General features: G+C 39.2%; 1 protein-coding gene across 4 annotated transcripts in view; it reads right to left on the minus strand.

Annotated features, from left to right (window-relative positions):
• The window catches only part of TMEM62 (transmembrane protein 62), a 28249-nt gene extending 10580 nt beyond the window's left edge, over nucleotides 1–17669 (minus strand). The window contains exons 1-10 of one of the 4 annotated variants that reach the window (XM_026671053.2): nucleotides 17248–17669; nucleotides 16470–16581; nucleotides 14630–14767; nucleotides 13708–13753; nucleotides 12162–12303; nucleotides 9535–9659; nucleotides 8579–8701; nucleotides 7344–7499; nucleotides 3773–3932; nucleotides 2105–2218 (exon numbers count right to left, since the gene is read on the minus strand). In XM_026671053.2, the coding sequence (XP_026526838.1) occupies nucleotides 2105–2218; nucleotides 3773–3932; nucleotides 7344–7499; nucleotides 8579–8701; nucleotides 9535–9659; nucleotides 12162–12303; nucleotides 13708–13753; nucleotides 14630–14767; nucleotides 16470–16581; nucleotides 17248–17436 (1305 nt within the window). In that variant the 5' untranslated portion in view covers nucleotides 17437–17669. Of the gene's footprint in view, nucleotides 1–2104; nucleotides 2219–3772; nucleotides 3933–7343; nucleotides 7500–8578; nucleotides 8702–9534; nucleotides 9660–12161; nucleotides 12304–13707; nucleotides 13754–14629; nucleotides 14768–16469; nucleotides 16595–17202 lie in introns of all 4 variants that reach the window. The other 3 variants (XM_087951652.1, XM_087951651.1, XM_087951653.1) reach the window with 3 other exon arrangements.
• Between the last annotated feature and the right edge of the window lie 340 nt (nucleotides 17670–18009).

Consider the following 18009-nt stretch of genomic DNA (forward strand, 5'->3'; position numbering starts at 1 on the left):
TAGTTATATGCTATTCAGTTAGTATTACTGCCTACTGCTATTTTAATTTATAGTTTAAATTTTTTTTCTTCCTTTAATAGTGGAATTTACAATTCCAGGCGGGGAGTGTGCTGTCCAGACAGTTTAGAGTTAATGGGATTTGGATAGTTTGGTAGCAATTGTGAGCTGTCCCCTTAAGAGAATGCATCATGGTAAATGTAGTTAAGGTATCCTGGGAAATGCAGTCCATGTCACGTGACCACATCTGTAATTCTAATTGGTCACTGAATTGACCCTCGATGGGTTGGGGGAGTTTTCCTCACTCTTGGCTGAACTCATGGACCCGTGGTAACTCTTCTACTTCTATCGTTACAAGGTGGGAGAAAAAGGATAGGAGATAAACCATCTTTTTACCTACAAGACAGATATGCAAAGGATTGGTCATTAAAGAAGAACTTCATCACAAATGTGAGTTATGAGGATACCTGATGAACCAATAAAAGTACTCTGTTATGGCTGTTTTGTGGAGTTTATCTATCTGCATCTGTACAGGATACAGAACACTCCCCATTTCCATTCAGAGACAAAGTCCATCCAAATAAGAATTAGTTCAGGCCCTAATGGGGAAGCAGCTAAGTGGGTGTAGTTGATCTATTAACACATCCTACCTCCTCCCGCATGCTACACTTGCCCTCATCTTGCACTATAGTAGTTGATTTTTTGTACTAAAGTATTTATGTTTTTAATTTATGTAGTTTTTATCTTTTAAGCCTCCCAGAGTAACTTTGACATAAGAAGGGAGGCCAATAACTTTTACAAAAAAGCAAATAAATAAATTCCATTACACCTGACTTCTTCCAACACAACTCCCATTACACCTGCCTTCTCCAATCTTCCTTTCTCACTTTCTCCCACTGCCGCTCAGCTTTCACTGGACCCATTAGGTTTTGCTCCCAAGCTGCTATATATGTGGAGTGAGAGCTGCACTGTGCTTGTCCACAACTCCACCCTAGAGGGTCTCAGGGGTAGAAGGCGAGAGGAAGCTTGTTTCCAGTGCACCACATACTGTATATATTTTGCCAATGCAAACCAACCCGCCCATCTTTTTCCGCCATCGTCAGGACTAGAGTTTCTATTGCTAAGCAAGGTGGTTAAGTGAACTGTGCCCGATTTCATTATCTTTTGGGTCACAGTTGATAAGGAAATTGTTGTAGTCTTTAAATGAAACAGTTCCACAGAGGAATTATTAGGTCTATCATCTGCACCTCTATAACTGTCTGGTTTGGTTCTGCAACCCAACAAGACAGACACAGGCATCAGACAGTAATTAGGACTGCAGAAAAAACAATTACTACCAACCTGCCCTCAATCTAGGACCTGTATACTGCATGAGTCAAAAAGAGGGTTGTGAAAATATTTACAGACCCCTCACACCCCGGACATAAACTGTTTCAACTCTTTCCTTCAAAATGACACTATAGAGAACTGCACACCAGAACAACTAGACACAACAACAGTTTTTTTCCCGAAAGCTGTCACTCTGATAAACAAATAATTCTCTTAACACTGTTCAACTATTACAAAGTCTGCACTACTATTACTGTTAATCTTCTCATCACTCCTTATCACCAATCCCCTCCCACTTGTGACTGTATGACTGTAACTTTGTCGCTTGTATACTTAGGATTTATATTGACTATTTCCTAGTATGATTTGATTGCTTATTGTACCCTATGACTATCATTAAGTGTCGTACCCTAGGAGTCTCGACTTGACGAATATATCTTTTCTTTTATGTATACTGAGAGTAATTTACACCAAGACAAATTCCTGGTGTGTCCAATCACACTTGGCCAATAAAGTATTCTATTCTATTCTATTCTATTCTATTCTATTCTACTCTACTCTACTCTACTCTACTCTACTCTACTCTACTCCACTCCACTCCACTCCACTCCACTCCACTCCACTCCACTCCACACCACACCACACCACACTCCACTCCACTCCACTCCACTCCACTCCACTCTATTCTATTCTATTCTACCTGTATATCCATGTATCCATCCGTCCATCCATCTATCCATCCCTCTATTGTTCACTGCTTATCTGAAAGAATACTTACCCATATATAGTGGTCAGTAAGAAGAAGCCAAGATGCCAAAAGATCAAATTTAAGAGAAAGGCTTTCCTGCATAGCAAATGTATGAAGCTGAGTGGCACTTCTACCACTGATATCCTGAAAACAGGACCAAAACAAGGATTATTGAACTTTTCAGTACTATGCTCCATTTTTTTTTGTTTTTTTGTTTAACATCCCCCACCATCACCACCACTATGCCTCCCCACCCAAAGGGGAGATTTCTGTTAAATCAATCAGTCATTTTGTGCAAATCTGGTTTCCAGTCCTCATCTTCCCATAGATCTGGTGTTAATCGAACCATTAACCCAATGAGCTCCTATTCTAGCAGTGCCTTCTCTTATTCCCATAAACTCATACAGTCCCTGATGATCCTATGACATGCCTGCCAATCTTCTCAGCACCACCCTCTCGTCCAATAATCTGCCTACCTTACTTCCTTTGAAAATGACTGGATTGGCTTCACTACATTTTTTAAAATAATATTTCTAAAATATCCAAATAACACCCCCCCCAAATTTCTACATGCCTCCATTCAATTCGTGCACTTCACGCCTATTATACATGATATAATAGGAAAGCAACTAATTCCTATTAATAAAATATCCAGTTTAACAACTAAGGTATATTCTAATGGCAGACTTGCATACTTAAGGTTCTTGTTATTAGCTGCTTAAATACTGTATTTTCTAGCCGTCTTTACTGTACCATTTAATTTTGGTCATATCGTTGAATGGTTGACCCAGTCTATCTTTCACTATTTAACTGTGCTGCCAAGTAATTGAGACAATGCCAGACATTTTTTTATTTTGTTTATTTCATTGTTTATATTTCTTATTCTTTTACCAGAATGGCAGGTTCCCCCACTGTTTGGGGTAGTAGAATCATTTGAAAGTACATTGAAGATATTCTCATAAAATGCCTGCTAAGGTGGGATTGCCTAGTCAGAAAACATCCTTTACCAGAAGGAGCCATGGTGGCGCAATAAGAATGCAGTATTGCAGTTAAACCCTGCCAACTGCCTGGAGTTCGATCCTGACCGGCTCAAGGTTGATTCAGCCTTCCATCTTTCTGATGTCGGTAAAATGAGAACCCAGATTGTTGGGGGCAATATGCTGTCATTTGTAAACCCCTCAGAGAGTGCTGTAAAGCACTATGAAGTGATATATAAGTCTAAATGTTATTACTAGTGAGAAGCTGCTATCATCTTCCCACATGAATTTCCTTCTTCTATCCCTTCCTCCTTCCTCCTCCTCCTTTTTTGCAATACCCAGACTTCTGAGAAAACTCTTCAATATATTGGGGATATTTTTATTTTGGAAACAGAGTATAAAGGTTGAGATTGATGCTCTGTAGCATGCTAGCTTCCCATTTAATTTTTCATATTAAAATATATTTTTTTAAAAATGAAGTTGGCTATGGAGCCTGGTGAGTATTTAGAGGCACCTCTGGATATATTGGTATCTATAGATACCATGCTGTTGAAACATACCTATCCTTATACTACATCTAGTACTCCTGCTTAGAGTGGCTAGAAGACAGTAATATCTCCAAGGTTACTTATTGAATAATCACGGATAAGCAGAGATTTTGCCAAATGCATTTTTCAGTAAACATATGATAGAATGATGAACAGTAGCAGAAAACTCTCACCTTCACAGTTACAGCTATCTGGTGAAATCCTTGACTGTAGTTTTTGGGGGACCATTTCAGGACGTAGAGAGGTCCAGACACCTGAATAGCATCTCCAAGATAAATGTCATCAATCATGATCTTCACAAACTTGATAGGAGAAGGAGAGAAGGCCAAAATTCTAAGTACAAGAATATAATGGGATTTATTAATGATATCACAGATATGCTTAACAGCAATAGCAATAGCACTTAGACTTCTATACCGCTTCACAGTGCTTTACAGCCCTCTCTAAGCGGTTTACAGAATCAGCATATTGCCCCTAACAATTTTTGGTGCTCACTTTACCCACCTCGGAAGGATGGAAGGCCAAGTCAACCTTGAGCCTGGTGAGAGTTGAACTGCCAAATTGCAAGCAGTCAGCAGAAATAGCCTGCAGTACTGCACTATAACCACTGCACCACTGTGGCTCCTTTAAAAGCCATTATGTTTATACAGTATGTAGTGTAATGCTATAGGGAGAAACACATATTACCTACCCTCACTGAAGTATTTCAATAATTTACTATCTCATTATAGTCTTGACCGTGATCAATACAGGGTACAATTTGTAGAATGATTGCTTGGAAAACCAATATAAAATAAAAATGTAATTAGAAACAGCAGTGCAATGAAAGAAGAATGCAGGGGAAGATAATTCCAGGATTTTTTCCAGCCATTGTTCACTAGTATAATCTGCACATTCTGCACTAGTATAATCTGCACATTCTGACAGTTAGATGAGGTGATAAAAAATAATTTCAAATTTTATTATTGTTTGAGACATTGTCATACACTATGAAAAGAACCATATTTCTATGGCATTCCTCTCTGAATTAACAATACAAATGGTAGTACTTCTTTTGTAAGAGGGTTATCTTCCAATTAGATGAATTATAATAATACACTGCTCAAAAAAATAAAGGGAACACTTAAACAACGCAATGTAACTCCAAGTCAATCACACTTCTGTGAAATCGAACTGTCCACTTAGGTAGCAACACTGATTGACAATCAATTTCACATGCTGTTGTGCAAATGGAACAGACAAGAGGTGGAAAGCATAGGCAGTTAGCAAGACATCCCCAATAAAGGAGTGGTTCTGCAGGTGGTGACCACAGACCACTTCTCAGTTCCTATGCTTTCTGGCTGATGGTTTGGTCACTTTTGAATGCTGGTGGTGCTTTCACTCTAGTGGTAGCATGAGACGGAGTCTACAACCCACACAAGTGGCTCAGGTAGTGCGGCTCATCCAGGATGGCACATCAATGCAAGCTGTGGCAAGGTTTGCTGTGTCTGTCAGCGTAGTGTCCAGAGCATGGAGGCGCTACTAGGAAACAGGCCAGTACATCAGGAGACGTGGAAGAGGCCGTAGGAGGGCAACAACCCAGCATCAGGACTGCTACCTCTGCCTTTGCGCAAGGAGGGACAGGAGGAGCACTGCCAGAGCCTCGCAAAATGACCTCCAGCGGGCCACAAATGTGCATGTGGCTGCTCAAACGGTCAGAAACAGACTCCATGAGGGTGGTATGAGGGCCCGGCGTCCACAGGTGGGGGTTGTGCTTACAGCCCAACATGGTGCAGGACGTTTGGCATTTGCCAGAGAACACCAAGATTGGCAAATTCGCCACTGGCACCCTGTGCTCTTCAGATGAAAACCGATTCACACTGAGCACGTGACAGACGTGACAGGGTCTGGAGACGCCGTGGAGAACATTCTGCTGCCTGCAACATCCTCCAGCATGACTGGTTTGGCAGTGGATCAGTAATGGTGTGGGGTGGCATTCCTTTAGGGGGCTGCACAGCCCTCCATGTGCTCGCCAGAGGTAGCCTGACTGCCATTAGGTACCAAGATGAGATCCTCAGACCCCTTGTGAGACCATATGCTGGTGCGGTTGGCCCTGGGTTCCTCCTAATGCACGACAATGCTAGACCTCATGTGGCTGGAGTATGTCAGCAGTTCCTGCAAGATGAAGGCATTGATGCTATGGACTGGCCCGCCCGTTCCCCAGACCTGAATCCAATTGAGCGCATCTGGGACATCATGTCTCACCCCATCCACCAACGCCACATTGCACCACAGACTGTCCAGGAGTGGGAGGATGCTTTAGTCCAGGTGTGAGAGGAGATCCCTCAGGAGACCATCCGCCACCTCATCAGGAGCATGCCCAGGCATTGTAGGGAGGTCATACAGGCATGTGGAGGCCACACACACTACTGAGCCTCATTTTGACTTGTTTTAAGGATATTACATCAAAGTTGGATCAGCCTGTAGTGTTTTTTTCCACTTTAATTTTGAGTGTAACTCCAAATCCAGACTTCCATGGGTTGCTAAATTTGACTTCCATTGATAATTTTTGTGTGATTTTGTTGTCAGCGCATTCAACTATGTAATGAACAAAGTATTTAATAAAAATATTTCATTCATTCAGATCTAGGATGTCTTATTTTTGTGTTCCCTTTATTTTTTTGAGCAGTGTACTTTATTTGCGGTCACAGACCAAAACACAAGTACAACAAAAGAAGAACATGGGAAAATTAATCATGAACAATTGGACATGAAAAACTTGACTAAGGGGAATTACAGTGTTTTCCTCTGATGGTTACAGCTCTTAAAAAAAAATTGGAAACCAAAGAAGTGATATATGAGGAGCCAACCCTTGTAAGAGGGTTACCTTCCAATTAGATGAATTTTTGCTAATGTTCACCTTCTTTTACAATTCGAACCTCTGCAGTCAAAAGTAAGCACCAACGAAATCTAACTATATTCTTAACTACAGATTCTGATTCAAGTAATTTTCTTCTTTGCGGTGTGTTTTGTGCAAAAGAGAGAGAACAAGGACTCCGGATTTATTTTTTACTTCAAATGCTGTGTAAACCCAGACCATTATGCTGTATTCAATAAAACATGGAAAAACAAATCACGGCATAGCAGGTTGCATAAACTACCGCCCATGCCTATATGTGTTAAGCAACCTTGTTATTTAACTGTGTGCGTCATTTCAATCCAGGCTATGAGCCAAAATGCAGCCAAGGCAAAACATAATAATCTTGTGATAATAATGGTTTAATTCTGTCTAGCTTGCTATTAGCATGTTTTTAGTATGTTGTCCAAAATTAGATATTTTGTTGCTGGACAAAGTAACTACCATTATTTTGCCAGAAGAAAGATGGGTTCCTAGAGCATTGACAAAGCAAAGTTGCTGCAGAAGAAACTTCTCCGTTGTTTCAGTCTTTTTCATCATTCAAAGCATGCAAGGAATTAATTGTGGGCATAAAGGATTTAACTATTCCTTCTCTCCCCCACCATCCTCCATGATATGTCCTATACTAATTGAGCTACGATGCTTTCTCTATTTTTTACATTTTTTTAAAAAGCAATACAGAAGCAATAAGAAAGTTGGCTGAGATATTTTGACTTTGCAGCAAAGATGATGCAAGCAACTGCAAGAATGATTAATTGGACTGGCTCTAGGATGACTGGCAGGTTAGCTCCCACATCATTGCTAATATTACTATAACATTTCCATATGTTCCAAAACACGTAAGTTACCTAATATGGGTAGAATGAAGAATTCTCTGTAGCGGTTCATGAGCATAGCTACTATAAAGGTATGATTTAGGATTGGTGATAAGAATTACAGGCCATTCCTCAAATTTCAGGTCAGCAAAACTGAAGAGATCATGATCAAAAGCAAGAATCCGATACCTGGCATTCAACAATTAAAACAATATTTTAGTTAACAAGGAACATTTTAAACAATAGAAGCCCATTATTAAGATATTTATTTACTTATTAATTTTATATGCCATCCATCTCCCTGATCAGGTGACTCTGGGCAGCTTACAGATTATGAAAAGATACATAGAAAAGCAGTTAATTTTTTAAAATTATTTAAAAAAAAAAACCAGCAACCCATGAACCAAGAGATGGATGGTACAGGGATGAGGTCGTCTTACCCCATTAGCCACCACCAGTGGTGAGCATCCCATACCTTCATGGTCCCAAACTAGCTAGCAAAGCCATGTTTTAATACCCTTCTGGAAGGCCAAAAGGATGGGAAAGTTTTCCCTTCTGGTGGTGCTGAAGGGACCACAGCGAAAAAGGCTCTTCTGTTTGACCTGCCCATTTGACCTGCAGACGGGGTCCGTAATAAACCTCTTCTGTTGGCATGAATGGGGTGAGTTAGTCTCTTTGGGTGAGATGGCTCCTCAAAAGGTAATAACTAACACCTTGAACTGATCCCAAAAGCAAACTGGTAACCAGCTTGTGAAATAGTGGGGTTATATGTGCCACCCTAGGGGCCTACAGAACTGTGCACGCTGCTGCATTTTCTGCACTTGCTACAGTTTCTGAATGCTCTTCAAGGGTAGTCCCGTGTAGACTGTGTTGCGGTAATCCAATCAAGAGATGATAAGGGCATGAATGACCATGTGCAATCCCTCATGATCCAGGTAAGGGAGCAACTGGTGCACAACACAAAGTTACTCAAAGGCCCCTCTAGCCATGATTGTCCCCTGCTCTTCAAGCAGGAGCCACGAGTCCAGGAGAATGTCCAGTTTGCATAATGGGCCTATCAGGGATAGTGCAACCCCATCCAGAACTAAAAATGATAAACAACTGGATCCTGAGGTCCCTTGCACCCACAACCACTCTTGTCTTGCTGAGGTTCTTCTCCATTCATTGATTGTTCTCCCCCATTCAGACCCCTACAGCTTCCAGGCACTGAGAAATGACAGAAAGTAGAAAATAAATAAATAGTGCCTTTGAATTGGACATTTACTTACTTCCTACTAGTCTTCCAGTCTCCCAACTCCAGTTCTAAAGTCCCATCAGGATGACGAGTATGAAGGACAGGCACCAAGCCACCCAATGTATGGAAATGCCCACACAAATAAACTAAGGCAGAACTAATCAAAGCAAAATATATTATTAATGCATAGCATACAATCTCTTTACTTGGGACTTTTACCATTGTAAATTCTAAAAAACAACAACCAGGAGCTTAGCAACATAATAATAATAATAATAACAAATAATAACAAATAATAAATAATAATAACAAATAATAATAATAAATAATAAATAATAATAATAATAATAATAATAATAATAATAATAATAATAATAATAATAAAACAAACAATGTTTAACTATTGAAAGGAGCAGAACTACAGAATTAAAAGATGGGAATTCAAAGCTATAAAGGAATCCAAAATTCATACTCTGCTATCTAAAAAGCTGAAAAGAAAAAATGGCATCAAAAAAGCTTTGGTGTAATACCCTCGGTCTAGACTGAACTATATCAAGATTGACTAGCTTCATCTGGCAGTCAATACTGGGCAGGTTTTGCACATTATTGCTTAGAACTTGGCAATATTATACATTATGAAGGAGATGATGTCAAAGGATAGTGGAGGAATGACAAATTGGTCTGCATTGCCTTGCAACCCGTTGAATAAGTCTCTGTAAAATGAGCAGGAGAAGAGACTGTGGTTTTGATTTGTTCACTGCATGTCCTGAGAAAGGGGATCTTCTTAATGCCTTTTGCTCACTTAGGAAGGGGCATTACAACATAAAGAATTATTATTTTTTTAGAAATACTAGCTTCTAGCCAATTAACAATGTAGTTTAAACAATAATTATTTCTTATTGTTCCTTAATACAAAATGAATGAGTTATTTTAAAATGCAGAAAGTAAACAATTCATATATTATCAGATTTATTTATTTTTAAATAGTACCGCATGGCCGTTCGTATTCCTGGAGATGCAGAGATGATTGATGAGGTAGGGTAATGACCAAACAAAACTGTATGGTTACTCTCATGGCTTTCTGAGATCAGTGCAGACAACTCCTCCATTTTATTCTGAAATGAAAAAGTGTAAGAGTTTTAATATTAAATTTAAAACAGTCAACACATACATGCAGTTTTTAAACACAATATCAGTACTGGAAGCCATGAGCATCTTTAAGGTCCTGATTACAAATAAAGTTTAATGTCTGTAAGCCACCCAGATCAGGGGTGTCAAACTCAAAGCCCGTGGGCTGGATCCGGCCCACGTGGTGCTTAGATCTAGCCCGTGAGGCTGCCCTGGAAACAGTGAAGGACCAGCCCATGGTGCCTCTGCCAGCAAAAATGGAGCTCGGGAGGGCAGCTCTCCCAAACTCCATTTTTGCTGGCAGAGGTTTGCAGGAGGTCATCACAGGCGAAAACAGAGCTTAGGAGCCCGTTTTCGCTGGCAGAGAACTCAGGCCACCACAGGCACCCCTGACATGAGTGATGTTGAGCTGGTCATGCCCCTGGCCACACACCCCGAGCCCTTCCGAGGTCAAACTCAACCCTGATGCAGCCCTCAATGAAAGCGAGTTTGACACCCCTGCTCTAGATGAAGTGGGCAGCACACAAATCTAATAAAATAAAGAAAGATCTCCAAACGGCTCCCATTTAACAGTAAAAATAAATAGATTTTATTTTTATATTCCCCAAACACACACAGGAGATATATGCTGCAATATAATGACAAGTTCCCACATAGGTGTCAAGACATCCCAGGGAATGCAGGAAAAAAAATAAAAGAAAACCCAACATGCTCAAGTGAAATACCAAAGCTCACAGTAAATAACAGAAAGGATTACACATACTCCAAAAGGTTTCTTATGGTTTTCATTTTTTGAACAGTATTACAAATAAAAAAAAACCAGTGTCTTGAATTGAAATGTGTGTGTTAATTTCAGTGACTCAATGAAGACAAAGAAAATCAAATTATTAGAGCTTTGGAATCTGTCCCAATGCTGTTGAAGTGACTCTGGATAATATATAAATAGGGAGATGGAAAAATCAATACAAAATAATGTAGTTTGTTAAAATATACTAAAACAACGATGTGATGTTCGGAACTGAAGTTGATTTGGGAATTCAATTCATCCTGATCCCAAGGAACCGGGAAGTAAAACGTATTTGTACAATGCTATGTTAGCATATCAAGCACAGAAAATTCTCAAAGAGTTTCTAAGCAAAATCTTCTATTAGTTCTATGCATAAGGACAATGCTAAACATTATAGACAGCTAAAATATTTTCACTATATAATTTAATATAATAAATTATCCTTTAATTCTTAGCTTTACTTCTGTTCAAAAACATATTTAGTAGAGATCTGAACAAGAACGCCTAGATCTATAAAACACTGTATTATAATATAATATACATTTGGTAGAGACTTATTTAGCTACCTTACTTTATGAATTATGGTTATTTGTAAAGCATTATTGTGCTACTATGTCTCTTTTATTTTTATATTTTGAGGTATCTTTAGATCTATAAGTGGCTCTCAGCCTTTCAATATTTCAAAGTAAACAAAGGAAAGGCATATATGCCACTGTGCTGCTTCACAGAAGCTTTATGTCTAGATCTTAGAATACAGACAGAACTGTGGACTGAGTTTGATCTTTCTAATGCAGCTAAAGAATCTTCTATACCACATTGATTTTCATCATGAGACAACAGTAGAATATTTCTAAAAACCCCAATCTCAACATATTATCTTAATATTCTTTTTCTGATTATCATTGACAGATTCTCTTAAGGAAATACTTAGTAGAGAATCTTGAGCTCGACAGAGAACTAATAATTTCGGATAATTAGATGGCCTTCCTGTAGAACCTAGCTGTTCCCGAAGATTGTTGTGTGAACCAAATTAAGGATTTTTTTCCTTTGCAGCTAATGAAATGCAATGGTGGTCTGTCTGCAAAGAAACAATAATCAGGCTGTTTTGCTAGAGACTATTGCAAAACTAGTTAAATCTCCACTGTTCCTTTGTTCCATAGGAAACTAAATCTCACGAAAAGGTTTGGTGACTGCATATAAAACTTACACCACAGGAAACTAAATCCACTCTCTCTTTGAAAATGCTCACTGTTCAGAGACATGAGGTACATCAACATCATTGATAAATGATGCCTATCATTTATTGCCAATATTGCCAATCTCAAAGGCTGAAAGTAGGAAGCGGTACTGTGGGTGAATACAGGTAATCCTTGACTGATGACCACAATTGAAGGTCACAAAAGATGATCACATGACCCTGGGGCACTGCAACGTCATAGTATGAACCAGTTGCCAAGCATCTGAATTTTGATCTCATGACCACTGGGATGCTGCAATGGTCATAAGCGTGAAAAATGGTCATGTCACTTTTTTCCCTGTTGTCACTATTTTGAACATCACTAAACAAATAGTTATAAGTTGAGGACTACCTATACACACACTTCATCCAGATGCTATAGTTAACATATATAAGACACACAACTGGCCTCAATTTTTTTCTGATCTTTTGATTTGATAAAACATTGTTTTTTTCTAACATTACCGCATTTAATATCCCAAAGAAATTGTAGGGTTTCTTGGGACCTGAAGTAAGACTTGCATCCGCACAGATGAAAGAATATTTTCCAAAAGGTGTTTTATGAACGTAATGGAAGGAGCCATCTTTCTGCCATGCAGAATATTTCCTAACAAAGAAAAGGATTTATTTTAAGAAAAATTCTAATTGAAAGGAGAAATATGTTACAGTAGAAGCTTGTAAGTAAGTTCACTACCATTCTGTACTTAACAACAACAACAACAACAATACTAATAATGCAAAATTACTGTGGGACTTCCGAATACAGACTGATAAAGTTTTGGAACACAACACCCCAGATATTACGATTGTGGAGAAGAAAAAAGTGTGGATCGTCGACATTGCCATACCTGGTGACAGCAGAATCAACGAGAAACAACTTGAAAAAATCACCAGATATCAGAACTTGAAAATCGAACTACAGAAACTCTGGCATAAACCAGTGCAGGTGGTTCCAGTGGTACACGGCACACTGGGTGCTGTGCCTAAAGACTAGGCAAGCACATGTAAACAATTGGTGCTGACAAAATCACCATTGGTCATCTGCAGAAGGCCACCTTACTGGGATCTCCTTGCATAATCCACTAATACATCACGCAGTCCCAAACGCTTGGGAAGTGTTCGACTAGTCATTTGTGATACGAAACCCAGCATAGTTATCTCGTTTGCTGTGTGCACTGTTATTTTTTGTGTATAAATAATAATAATAATAATAATAATAATAATAATAATAATAATAATAATAATAATAATAATAATAATAATAAAGACTTAAATTTCAAAGCTTGAATTTTCTCACTCCTTTCTTCAGAAAGTTAAGGAAAAAATGCAGCTATCAAATAGCACCAGAAAGGAGACAAGAGCAACATATAGTCAGTAAGATAAAGCCTTGATTACCTATAATTGGAGATCCAGATTAGTATAGTGGTTAATAGCATTTAGCAATAGCACTTACTTATATACCGCTTCACAGGGCTTTACAGCCCTCTCTAAGCAGTTTAGGGAGTCAGAATATTGTCTGCAACGACTTGGGTCCTCATTTTACCCACCTCGGAAGGATGGAAGGCTGAGTCAACCTTGAGCCTGGTGAGATGTGAACTGCCAAACTGCACGCAGACAGCAGTCAGCAGAAGTATCCTGCAGTACTGCATTCTAACCACTGCATCACCACGGTTAAGATATCAGGCTAGAAACCAGAAGATCTGGATTCTAGTCCTGTCCTAGACACAAAGCCAGTTGAGTGACCTTGGCTAATCATTCTTTCTCACCCCTTAGGAAACAGACAATGGCAAACCACTTCTGAAAAAAAAAAGTGTCAAGAAAACTGCAGGCAGTCTCCCATAATTGGACACAATTGAATAGAAGGGAAAACTCTATAACTGGCCTTAAAATATTTAATTGATAAAATATGTTAAGAGTCAACATTTTGGTACATGAATCTTGTTTAAATAGGAATTTCCATCCACCATATATCATTCTGGATTGCTGAAACCATCATTAAATGCCAACATACCTGTAGTAATTACGAACACTTTCCAGGCTAGGCATGTTGAATGTATCTGCAATGAAAATGGCAAACATTTCAATCCAATTTCATGATAAAGCTAGGAATAAAAAAGGTAGTCTAAGTTTTTAAAAAAAACATTGCATTATGAACTTGAAAGAGAAGCAGGATGCCTAGGGAGGAAAGCAAGATTTATTGCACAAACCAAAGACTAAGATGCTTTTTGGGAAAACTAAAATTATATTATTTAAGGAAATTTACAAAAGAATAGGCAAAATAAAATTACCACAAAAGCTAAATAAATAAACAATATTATCTTACCTTAAATATATATATATATATACTTATACTTTGCAGACAAAGTGATTCCAGACTTTTTTAAAAAATATGTCATGGTATATAAATGATTTAAATAATTTATATAATACCCTGCCCTTCTACATAAGACAAACCTGGGGACTGAAATTTAAGGAGATGCTGAAGGGAGGGGCATTTGTCGGGAACAAACACTGAATTTCTAGAGTTTGGTATGCCGGTACAGACATTTGGAGTATGCAGGACTGCTTGCTTCTTACTTCGTGGACTCAGTGCCTTGTTCCTTACTTTATTGTTTGTTCCTTGGTTTGTGGACTCATTCATTGTTCTTGTTTTGTGGACTCACTTCCCTGTTTCTTTGCTTTGCTGGACTGGGCACAGCCAGAGGCTGCCATGTGTGTGCGCACATGTTTTGTTCTGGGACATGCCAAGAACATGGGAGCATTTGGGGGGAAGTTTGGAGCATTAAAGGGGAGTTTGAACTCTCAGCTGGCTGTGTGACCTTTGTGCCTTGTCCCAGGTCATCACATTACATGAGGGGTTATGACAGTCTAGCATTTCCTAATGATAAGCATAAAATTAGATTTATAAGCGTCAAGTCTTGCTTCTCTCTTACCATGATTTCCTTTGATATCTATCCATTTCGTTTTTTCCATGACCTTAGATCTTTTTAGGATTGTCTGGTAAGTTTGCCACTCCACCTCAATCTGATCAGACCCAAATCCATCCTTTGTTTTGGCATCAGTCAAGTCACCTGCTTAGTGAATAGAGAAGTGCTCCAGAACCCAATGAATAATAGAAGAATGCAGAATAAACCAAATGCCAGTGACAGCAAGCTATTTCGAAATCAGGTTTGACACCTACTGCAGTGTATTATCACATTATAACTGTGTGCTTCCTTTGAATGTACAGAAAATGTCGGTATTTGCGCTCTACACGTTTTTACATAGGATTGTAAAAGGCCACATGTGGCCATTTAGCTGTCCCTGGCTGGCCCATGGCAGTGGCCAGAGAAGTGGGGGCAGCAGTGGCATCCCTACGTAACAGTCCCAGTTTTTTTCTGTGGTCTCTTGGGGAAATTAATTCTTTACCCCTGCTCTATAGCATATCAAAATTTGCAAAATCTTGCTTTGGGCAGACCACCTGACTCTTCCTATCAGTAAACATAATAAATCATAGATAATGACATAAATGCTTTCATTAGGATATTGTCTAAACCAGGGAATCTGGTTCAGAGCAAGATTTCTGAAGAACAAGGCAGAGAAGACAGCTTAGCTTGTTAATCGGCTCCTATCCCAAAGTTGACTCTGAACAAAGTCCTTTAATTTTAAATTCTATTAACCATATAGGAATGAGGCACAATGCCATACCGCACTGTAGATGAGCATGCAGTTCGGTGGTCTAACCAGTCATCCAAACCTAGATAGCTTACCAGCTGCTGCCAAAGATACTTTAGAAGTGGCTTGAAATATATTCATAGACTTCCCACACTATAAAAAAGGCTACCTATCATCTAATAAACTGCAACATCATCAAGAAATGCTAGTGAGTGACCCTCAACTAGCCAATCTCTTTTCTTAACCAGCCGCATGTAGTATTTATATCTATCTATATCTATATAGATTAGCATACTAACAACAGTCCACTAATCTTAACTAGATTAACTCTGTTTCTAAGGTCAGCAAATAATAATATCTATGGAGTGTTTCTTGGAAGAATTCAGATAGACTAATATTAATTCTAACCAGCCATTCAACATGTCTGTATGTGTATATGCATTTAAGTGTACAATAAATGATGAATACAGAATGTCGCACAATCAGTAGCAATAAAACAATATGATAAACACCGTTGGAAAAACAAAAAAGTCCAAACTCTTAAATATGCAAGCCAGGCTTTCCACTCCAGGCAAGACATTTTGTTGTGCATATGATGATTGAAAAAAAATTCATTTAGTGCCAGTCAGGCTCTTTCAGAGGGTGAGGGATCTTAACAGAGCTCTCAGACAAGTATTTAGGCACAAAATCTCCTGATGGGGCTGACATGTTAATATAGTTTTGAGAGATATTACTTCAACTACTCAATCTGACTCAGAGCCATGGACTTTCCTTGTGGTTTCCCATCTAAAACTAAACTGGTTCAACAGCCCAGGTTAACTTTTTGAAATTAGTCAATGTTACCTAATTGTAATCAGAGGACTTAGTCTAGATAAACTGCACATTTACTTTTGTCTGTAAGAGAAAGCAAATATGCAAATGCAAAAAGTGGCAGGAAGAGGAACTGTTTCTGGTATGCTCAGAACTTATGTAATAACCTTTTCAGTGGCACAGCTTGTTTTTGGTTTTTTTGTTTTTTTATTTGAAAGGCGGTCCTACCAAACAAGTAACCAGCACTGCAGCATATTTCCCAAAGAATTAGGCAGGGTGTAATATAAAAATGAAACAAAAATAACTCACCTGTTACTAATGTAACAGCAGGTTGAATTATGGGAATTGTTTCCTTACAGAACTTCTCAAAATCAGAAGTTCGTCTGGGACTCACAAACTTACTGATGTGCAGATCCGATACCTACAATAACAGACTGACATTTAAAAAAAAAAAGAAATAAGGCTACCTTGTAACACTTTACAAAAACAGTTGTGTACCAGAAAGGTATACAAAAAAAGTGTCAACTGGAAAAAAAATCTTGATTCCAAACAATAATAGTTTAATTTCACAACTAGCCCTTTTAGATAACTCAGTTTCCTGAACATACAATAACACACATCTTTTCCCCTAGTGTATAGCAGAACAGAAGTCAGCACCGATTCTTCAGGGTTTTCCCCTCCCACTTCCTCAAAAATACAAATGCACAGTATCACCAAAGAGGTTACAACCTTTCTGACTACGGTTCGTAAACAGCTTATTCAAATCCTCCCAAATCCAGGAAATTGGAAACGTTACTTCCTCTTTATTGATCAGAACTAGTCCATTTCCTACTCTTTCGTTACTCCTCAATAGTTTTTCTCCGTTTTATCCTCTCCTTTTACCATTTCCCCCCCTCTAGTCTTCTGAATCTCGGAGGAGGAGAAAACCGTTATCTTGAAACTGGAACGTAATCTTGGTTAGTCGTGTATGATTCTATCAAAATCAGAGCAGCTTCTAACGGGTCCGGGCAATTGAAAAAGAAACCAATGCCGCTGCTTTTACCCGTTGTAGCCGGAAAGCCCGGCAAGCTTCCACGCCGCCACTTGCCTGAATCATCCAGAAAAGGTTGTTGGCTTTCGCCCCGGGCGCCGGCTCGGAAGCGAAAGGGCGAGGTGGGAGCCGGGGCTTTTGTGGTCCCGCAAAACTGTACCGATCCATCAACACTGTCACCGTCACCAACGTGACCGCCAGCAGCCCAGCCAACAACCGCAGCATTTTCGACCGGCTTTTCCACATCCACTGCCAGGCGTGAATCAACGGTGCCGGTCTTCCACCGGCAACAGGCCACAGCCACCCGCTTCCTCTGCGGGCTCCTATGCCAATCAGATTGTATTAGCCCGCCCCTCTCGGGTCTCTATTGGAGGACGGAGAATCCCTTCGCAGCGTCCGTCCCCGCCCCGCAGCGGCATGGCAAATATGGGCGATCTATTAACTGGATTAAGGTCGCCTGGGAATCTCAGGCTCCTCCCAGAATAGAATAAAACAGAACGGAATAGAATTCTTTATTGGCCAAGTGTGATTGGACACGCAAGGGGGTGCATATGCTCTCCAGTGTACATAAGAAAAAATAAAATACATTCATCAAGAGTCATAAGATACAACACTTAGTGATAGTCATAGGTTACTATAAGCAATCAAATCATACATAGGTTGCTAATACGCAACCAAAACATACCAGGAAAAGAAATAAACAATATAAATTGTAAAGATACAAGCTACACGGTTATAGTCATAAGTGGGAATAGGAAGTGTGAGAAGAATAATAGGAATATAGTCTTACTAAGTAATTTGACAGTGTTGTGAGAGTTA

The sequence above is a fragment of the Notechis scutatus genome, chromosome 1 (genome assembly GCF_049901735.1).
Source record: "Notechis scutatus isolate UNSWTSFEM ecotype Mainland chromosome 1, rNotScu1.2, whole genome shotgun sequence".
NCBI lineage: Eukaryota > Metazoa > Chordata > Lepidosauria > Squamata > Elapidae > Notechis > Notechis scutatus.